The sequence below is a fragment of the Oncorhynchus mykiss genome, chromosome 9 (assembly GCF_057628025.1).
Source record: "Oncorhynchus mykiss isolate SJ-2025 chromosome 9, ASM5762802v1, whole genome shotgun sequence".
NCBI lineage: Eukaryota > Metazoa > Chordata > Actinopteri > Salmoniformes > Salmonidae > Oncorhynchus > Oncorhynchus mykiss.
Window position 1 is genome coordinate 53,477,371 of NC_143030.1, and position 9,184 is coordinate 53,486,554.

Genomic DNA, 9,184 nt, shown 5'->3' on the forward strand with positions numbered 1-9,184 from the left:
AATTCCTAATAACTCATGGGACAGCCTCAGTTTATCCACCAAATCCATGAAAAAACACATCCCAGTAGCCTTATCTTTGTATCCAGGACTAGAGCTCTGCGAGGTCATGTTTTTTGGTCTCTGACAGCCTCCTGATAGACAAGTTAATACAATGCCAACAGATTAAATGTATCTATAGTCGGCATAGCCGACAATGCCACACCAATAATCCCTGGCAATACTGTTGATTCTAAGGATACATTCATGCTGCCATCTCGTGGCTAAATGTAGTAACCACAATTAAATTGCGGTACCATTGAGAAGTATAATAACTAGCATGAAGACTTAAGGCTGAACTTTTTCACTATTTATCCATTTTGTATTTCTAACAACCATTGGTCTGCAGCACACTCCTGTTAGTGAATAATCATGAACTATAAGTTGAAGCACATGAAAGCATGTACACATCACATCGACTGCATCTTCATTTCCGTCTACCATTGCAGTAAAAGCAAAACGTGTCCAGCGCTAGTGAAAGATCAGCAAGCAGATTGAGTGTAGTTACATAATACAAACCATCAACATATGAGACAACCAGTGAGAGGGTTACTCCAGAGCACAGGAGGCTGTTGAGGGGAGGACGGTTCATAATAATGACTGGAACGGAGTGAATGGAATAGTATCAAGCAGCGTATTTGACGTGTTCGATATCGTTCCATTTATTCTGCTCCAGCCATTACTATGAGCCCGTCCTCCCAAATTAAGCTGACACTGGTTGCTTGTGCTCCAGAGGTAAGGTGAACTCTGAGGGTTATGTAATGTACCAGCAAAAACACTGTTTATCAGTGAATCGGAGGACAGTTACAGTTTTACAGACTGTCTGAATCTCATTGGCCGGCTCTGCGTTGATGGGCTCTGAGTTAATTAAGCACTAAGGCCCGAGGGGTTGTGGTATATGGCAGAAATACCACGGCTAAGGGCTGTTCTTAAGCGCGACGCAACGCGGAGTGCCTAATACAGCTCTTTGCCGTGGTATATTGGCCATATACCACAAACATCCGAGGTGCCTTATTGCTATTATAAACTGGTTACCAACATAATAAGAACAGTAAAAAATAAACGTTTGTCATACCCATGGTATACGGTCTGATATACCATGGCTGTCAGCACATCAGCATTCAGGGCTCAAACCACCCAGTTTCTATTATAGATTGTATTATTATTTCAAGAATCTGACTATATTTTGACTAGTATTTTTGTCATTAGTTTACATTGTTCTGCTAAAAGAGCAAAGTAAATTGTACTGCCAAAGATGGTATGGTTGCTGTAACATTGACCTTGACCAAAAAATACTTTAACAGCTGCTGTTCATGGTTGCTGGCTGAACAGCAACAGCATACAGTACTGTGCAGCCAGCCTGTCCTTAACTCACCCCTCTTGCCACTCCCCTCCTTTCCCCTCAGCGCCCTCAACCATTGGATGCCCTCCTGTGAATCACATACTAGCAGCCAAACAACTGCCAGGGGTAATACTGGCCCAGGTCCTGCATGGCTAAACCTAAATCAGGCCTGAACTTGATCCAATGTCGTCCCTCGTCTTTCCCTTATCACAAACTTTGACGGTTCGCATTTTCTTACTCTCTCTTGGTCACACTATTTCAGCCTTTCGCATGGCCTCTCTGTATCTCACTCTCCCTAGGGATGTTTTACTCTGCACTGTGAAAGCAACTCTTCTTTAAGATCCCTCCTTCTTGTATAAACTGACCCAAAGTTGACCTGTCTGCATTCCAATGGCTCCCTCTTTCTGTCACTGTGGAGTTTTCTGTGAAGGTGGAAAGGAGAAGATTATTAAAGAGAGTTTTCAGGAGCCTCAAATATAGGGTCTGTGAAATATGTTTTACACTGCAACCCTAGTCCTGGTCCAGTCTGCCAGTAGCATCACATGCTTTCTCAGATTGTTTACTTGCACTAGTTTAGTCTCTCTCGGTCTAAACTCTCACCCGCCTCCTCCCTGCCTCTATCCCTCCCCTTCTCTCACCCGCCTTTCCTGGTCAGTGTGATTGTTTGTTGGCGATAAGATCCAAGGGTGAGACACAGTGACAGTGAGCCAGAGCAAAGTGAAGAGAGGCTGCTCTTATTTCTCCGTCTTTTTTTCCTAAAGGTCCACTCTCAGGACAACTGTGAGTAGCTGAAGGCTTCCGAACTTCTGGGGTCTAACAGGACTGGCTATTTGGGTCAGGTAGGGGCGGGTGGGGCGGTCATTTAGACCCTTTACTTGAATCAGGAGCGGGCATGCAGAGTTAAGTGAACTCTAACACAGATTCTGCAGACAGACTTCTAGAATACAAAAAAGTTTTCAAATGCGCGACAGGCATGATCATTGGTAACATACCAACTCAGGCTGTTCTGGGAGGGAAAGTGAAAGGGATTGTGTTAATAGCATGCAGTGCTGTATTTGGTAACAAATAATTGGCATCTCTCTCAATGCCTTTTGAGATGATGCATTAGGGCATTGGAGCATATGTGTCAACTCAAGACTCCACAAGTTAAATTTGTAAATATCTCCACAACAGAAGACAGACACAACTCCATATTTGGACATCAATTCACACTGTACTCCTTGATAATATGTCTGCACAAGATAGTTTCTTTGTGCATTTTATAGAGAACAACACTCAAAAGTAATGTCAAACTCTTTTGCATAAAGGTCTCATAAAGTGGGTAATGTAATGGATGTGTCTGTTTGACAGTCCACCAAACTGTGTGTGGAGGTCATTAAGGACGTGGCGACATGGTTGCTGATGTTGACCAACTGCCAGTTTCCACCATTTTTATTGGCTTCAGTATGTGTGTGTGTGTGTGTGTGTGTGTGTGTGTGTGTGTGTGTGTGTGTGTGTGTGTGTGTGTGTGTGTGTGTGTGTGTGTGTGTGTGTGTGTGTGTGTGTGTGTGTGTGTGAAAGAGAGAGGGAGAGAGAGAGAGAGAGAGAGAGAGAGTGAGCAACAGTCACCTTGCCATTCATGCTAATAGAGCTTATCTGAATCTGAGAGAGAGAGATAGAGAGACCATATTAGACTCTGCAATACAAACAAATTAGCTTAGGGATATACTACGATGAAAGCCAGATCTACACAGGGTGTTCTAAAGCTAGCCAGATTCAGTTAGCTTCACATTCCAGCTCAGGCTTAATCCGTATTACGACAGTGGATAATGCTCGTCCGCTTGCCTTAAAAGATGCCCACATACTAAGTTTGGTTTGCTCCTGGAAGAACTCAACTAGGTGAAAGTCAAGCATACTCAAAGAACTTCGCTTGAAAAACACTCTTGAGACGCCGTAGCAACAACATAGCCAGAATTATCTAAATCTGAATTTAATTGTGATGTTTTTTTTGCCTAGGTCTTAGTCACGCAATTTTACATCGAACTTATTGTTTGTTGCAGTATTACTCAAGTGAGAAAAAGTGCATGAAAACTAGTTGTCTTGTTAAATGACAAGAAACCCTTAATTGAAGAATCCCATCCATAGTTCCCACTCCTAATAGAAGTAGTACTGTTGACCAATCACTGACGAAGGGGCCTAGACTTCAGCTACCGAATTTCGACTTGCCTCAAGAAAAACTGTTTTGACTGGGAAGCCTGCGAAAGGCTTAACTCGAACAGTCTTGTAACTGCATGTACATGTCACACATGGCTAGTCAAATGCCAAACTCTTCATTGAAACAATGCTGAAACATCAATCCACGGGCGAGTCAGAGCCACATTTTAATTTGTGTTGAAATCAAAATGAAAGAAAAGTTATCTTGCAAATTCAGCAGGCTATGGTGTGAAATAGGCTATTAGAAGCGCTGTCTTTCTTTTATTACATATCGTTAATGCCTTCTTTGTACTTTGATGTGCTCTTAGGGATCGGGCCCTTTTTTCAATTTCCGCCTTCAATGACATACCCAAATCTAACAGCCAGTAGCTCAAGACCTGAAACAAGCATATGCATATTCTTGATATCATTTGAAAGGAAACACTTTGAAGTTTGGGGAAATGTGAAATTAATGTAGGAGAATATAACACATTAGATCTGGTAAAAGACAATACAAACCAAAAAACATCAGTTTAAAAAAAAATGGTTTCGTTCCATAGTCTCAAATAGAAGAGAAAGGCCGTACATTGAGATAGGATTCAAGTTGTAATTTAGATGTTGTCCACAAGATTGCAGCAGTGTGTGTGCAAAGTGTGCAGACTGATCCAGTAAAGAATTACATCACTACACAATATTTGTGTCAAGCCTGCCAGGAGTTTGCCCAAATGTGCCGAATTGGTAAATTAATACATTTTCAAGTTCATAACTATAGAGAATATACAAAAATGCTATGGTAATAAAAAAATAACATTTACACACTCCCAGGAATGTCATTTATGATGGATCATTAGCTTCCCTACAGAAAATACACTAACCTTCACACATCTAGATGGCCGGGTGGGGTGGGTGTGGAGCCAGAGATTGGTGTGTGTGGAGCCATAGCCAAGGGAAGTAGGCTGCAGCACCCCCTGATAAATCAGGAGTTGAGTTCCGAGGGAGACAATGGGGCGAGGGTGAGTGGCGTCTAGTGCCAGTGGGGTGAGCAGTATTCCAGTAGCTCTGGAGGCGAATTGGGTGAGAGTGAGGATGAATTGTGTAGGGAGGAAGGTGTGGAGAAGGCTTCTATGTCCGAACCTCACAATGGAGGTCATGAAGGAGTGACATGTTTGGAGAAAGAGGACCCCTGCCTTCTGGCTGATCCATATGTGGTGTCTGGTTGGGTGGAGAAGAGATTGGGGACTGTTTCTGCCGTCCAGAGAGAGCAGGCGCTCCGCATCACGCGACTAGGGACAAGAACTGTGAATTGCTTTGCTCTCTGGAGCAGGTCGCTGTTGAAAGTAGTGATAACAGGGGTGGCATTAAGTGCTGAGGAGGGTGAACTGAAATTGAAGATTCCCGGTGTCTGTGACCCCCATTTTGGGCGACGCAGACCCGGTGGAGAGTGTGGTGAAACAGAGAAGATACTGTCTGTTCTGCTGAGTTTTGATGACAGCTTTTGTCCCGAACCAATTACAGTGTTTTAAATGCCGAGCTTATAGTCATGTTGCAGCAGTGTGTATGAGGGAGATTCCTAGATGTGAGAAGTGTGCAGGAGGGCATGAGACAAAGGAATGTGTAGTATCAGTGGAAAAAGTTGTGTGTGTTCACTGTGGTCCTGGAGATCAGAAGTGTCTGGTGAAAGAATGACAGGTTGAGGTTGCCAGGATCAGAGTAGTGCAGAAGGTGTCGTATGCTGAGGTAGTGAAGAGAGTAGTAGAGGAAGATGGGTCCAGGGTGAAGGATCCTAAGAGGATCCCTGTGAGTAAGCCAAGGCCAATAGAGAATGATAGGAATAATGTGCTTCAGTAAGGTTGGTTTATTAGCTTTAATAGCCTTAGTTTTCAGCTGTACCGAGAAAAAATGGAACATAAATCACAGAAAGTAGATGTTGTGGTGGCAGTTGCCGAGAATGACTTGGGTGTACAAGATTTTACTGCAGAAGATTTACAGGATGTGTTGAACGATAGTGTCCCATCCTCCCAGGCTGTTGGCATGCTGTAGTATCAGATAGGACTAAGTAGTGGAATAGTGGTGAGGTTTTAATGGGTGTAGGGTTAGTCGGTAGGGCAATTTTCTTCCCTTTTCCTCTTCCCTTCCCTTTTTGTGTCAGTGTTATTTTTTCTATAGTTTGCCACTCTTACAGTAGGTGGCGGCATGCACCTTTAACGCTTGTGTGCAGATGCCATAATACCATAGAAGAAGGTCAGCCTGTGCTTTTTGCCTGTAATGTCTTATGCCTATGGATTTGAAAGAACATTTTATGTCACATGCGCCGAATACAACACCTTACGGTGAAATGCTTACCTATAAGCCCTTAACCAACATCGCAGTTAAGAAAAATAAAGAGTTTAGAAAATATATATGACTAAATAATAATAAAATAAAAAGTAACAATAAAATAACAATAACAGGACTATATACTGGGGGTACCAGTACCAAGTCAATGTGTGGTCAGGTACAGGTCAGTTGAAATAATTGAGGTAATATGTACATGTAGGTAGGGGTAAAGTGACTATGCATTGATAATAAACCGCGAGAAGCAGCAGCGTAAAAAAGGGGTGGGGGGGGTCAATGCAAATAGTCCGGGTAGCCATTTGATTAACTGTTCAGCAGTCTTATGGCTTTGGGGTAGAAGCTTTTGGATCTAGACTTGAAGCTCTGGTAATGCTTGTCGTGCCATAGCAGAGAGAAAAGTCTATGACTAGGGTGGCTGGAGTCTTTGAACATTTTTAGGGGCTTCCGCTGACACCGCCTGGTATAGAGGTCCTGGATGGCAGGAAGCTTGGCCCCAGTGATGTACGCACTACCCTCTGTAGCTCTTTGCAGTCGGATGCAGAGTAGTTGCCATATCAGGAGGTGATGCAACCATGCTCTCATTGGTGCAGCTGTATAACTTTTTGAGGATCTGAGGACTCACACCAAATCTTGCTCTGCTTTTGCAAATAGCCTTTGAAGTTCCTATTTCATCAGTAACCATTTTTTTTATGTCATGGTCCAGAGGGGAAGTTTTGGGTTATTGTTAAAATACCTAGTCACCATGAGAGGGAGTCTCCAGAGTTACTGGTCAGTTAAGAGGAGATATATTTTGACGGGGGATAAATCTTGTTCTGTCTCTGTTCCTCACCTGTCTTTCAGATGCTTCACCTGACAACAGGACGTGTGGGGTGCTTGCTTTCCAAGCAAGCGGTGGTGGCACTGACGGGCAGTGGTGCAAGGATGTCAAGCCATGGCCACCACGGTACTATTCTTTGATCAGCTATTTTATTGCATTTACACATTTTCCCATGGTGCAGAGCAAAAAATACACCGTTTTATAATGCTATTCTACACATTTTGTCATGAGGCTAAGAGAAAATGTTACTATTTTAAAGGACATTTCCTGCAATTCTACACTTTTTGTCATGGACCAGATGTTTTTTTTCATTGGCGTTTAATATCTCATCTCAACATTTGTCCACATTTTGTCATGAATTTTGCAGCTTTAAAGCTTAATTCCTGCAATTCTACACATTTTGCTATCATATGCTATCTGGAGGCCCCCAGACCTCCAGTGGGGCCAGAAAAGGAATATGGGGGCCCCGTGGCACGTGCCTTGCGTGGCTGTTTCGTAATCCGTCCCTGCTTTACCACCCAGTGTAGTCTTCTTCTCTGAGGTCCATTATCTCACGTCAGATAGCATGATGGCCGTTTGCACTGATCTGATTTTGTTGAGGGACAAGCGCCACGTAGGAGTGACACCATCTGACGTAAGACAATGCTCTGAGGTCTATAAACCTCTAAACTAGAGGTCGACTGATTAATCGGAATGGCCGATTAATTAGGGCTGATTTCAAGTTTTCATAACAATCGGAAATCTGTATTTTTGGACCCCAATTTTTTTTGTTTTACACCTTTATTTAAATCTTTATTTAACTAGGCAAGTCAGTTAAGAACAACATTCTTATTTTCAATGACGGCCTAGGAACGGTGGGTTACCTGCCTTGTTCAGGGGCAGAACGACAGATTTTTACCTTGTCAGCTCAGGGGATTCAATCTTGCAACCTTACAGTTAACTAGTCCAACGCTCTAACCACCTGATTACATTGCACTCCACGAGGAGACCGCCTGTTACGCGAATGCAGTAAGCCAAGGTAAGTTGCTAGCTAGCATTAAACTTATCTTATAAAAAACAATCAATCAATCAATCATAATTACTGGGTAACTACACATGGTTGATGATATTACTAGTTTATCTAGCGTGTCCTGCGTTGCATATAATCGTTGTGGTGCTTATCGTTGCTCCAATGTGTACCTAACCAGAAACATCAATGCCTTTCTTAAAATCAATACACAGAAGTATATATTGAAATGGCTAGCTAGTTAGCGGGGTGCGCGATAATAGTGTTTCAAACATCACTCGCTCTGAGACTTGGAGTGGTTGTTTCCCTTGCTCTGTTCTCATGTTCTGAGCAAGGAACTTAACGTTAGCTTTCTTACATGGCACATATTGCACTTTTACTTTCTTCTCCAACACTTTGTTTTTGCATTATTTAAACCAAATTGAACGTTTCATTATTTATTTGAGGCTAAATTGATTTTATTGATTTATTATATTAAGTTAAAATAAGTGTTCATTCAGTATTGTTGTAATTGTCATTTTTACAAATAAATTTGTAAAAAATCAGCCGATTAATCGGTATCGTTTTTTTTGTTGGTCCCCCAATAATCGGTATCGGCGTTGAAAAATCATAATCAGTCGACCTCTACTCTAAACCCCACCTTACCACCACTCCCTTTACCTCAACCTCCCCTTCACTTGACTTATCTCGTGTCCTATATCTCATGTACTGTAGAGGTGTCCGACTCAGTGGACATGTCACAGCCAATGTACTGGGATCGTCTAGACACCCCTCTGCCAGACAGACCATGGAAGGATGTCCTCGATTCTACGGATAAGAGCCTGAAACAGAAGGAGAAGGGTCCCTGGACTGCGCTGTCCAAGGAGGAGAAAATCGCCTGTAAGCCACTCCCTCTCTCATTCCTTCTCTTGTCACAGCCTTTAATTCTGCTATTCTTAATAGTTATCCTTCTGTATCCCAGTGTACCGGCTGAAGTTCAACCACACCTATCCTGAGATGAAGAGGCCGTCCCATGAGTGGAAGACGGTGATTGGTGGAATGTTCATCTTCTTTGGCATCACTGGTCTGGTGGTCTTTTGGCAGGGCCACTATGGTAAGATTTCTCATGGTTGATTGCTAAAATTGATAGACTTCCTAAAGCCATTTTCACATGGATGGGCGATTGTTCAGTCCTTAAACTTGCTGTTCTTTTTCTCTTGTGTGTCCCACAGTGTACCCACCCCAACCTCATACCTTTGGTGAGGAGTGGCAGGCTAAGCAGATCCAGAGGATGCTGGATATGCGGATCAACCCAATTGAGGGCTTCTCTGCCCAGTGGGACTACAAGAACAAACAATGGAAGTAAAGGAAGGGAATAGACCGCTGCTGGAAGGAGGAATGGTTCGACTTGACACCTTGAGCCTCTGTTCAGACATCATAACAGCAATCCAGCCATCTGAATCCATTCTCTTACTATTTAATAAATAACTAAAAACGG

General features: G+C 42.9%; 1 protein-coding gene across 1 annotated transcript; it reads left to right on the forward strand.

Moving 5' to 3' along the window:
- The first annotated feature begins 2,088 nt into the window (after positions 1-2,088).
- Positions 2,089-9,184, forward strand: LOC110532257 (cytochrome c oxidase subunit 4 isoform 2, mitochondrial). Its single transcript, XM_021615992.3, has 5 exons — positions 2,089-2,158; positions 6,725-6,827; positions 8,422-8,586; positions 8,669-8,800; positions 8,919-9,184. Exons 2-5 carry the CDS (start codon positions 6,725-6,727, stop codon positions 9,050-9,052), a joined length of 534 nt encoding a protein of 177 aa, XP_021471667.1. The 5' UTR covers positions 2,089-2,158; the 3' UTR covers positions 9,053-9,184.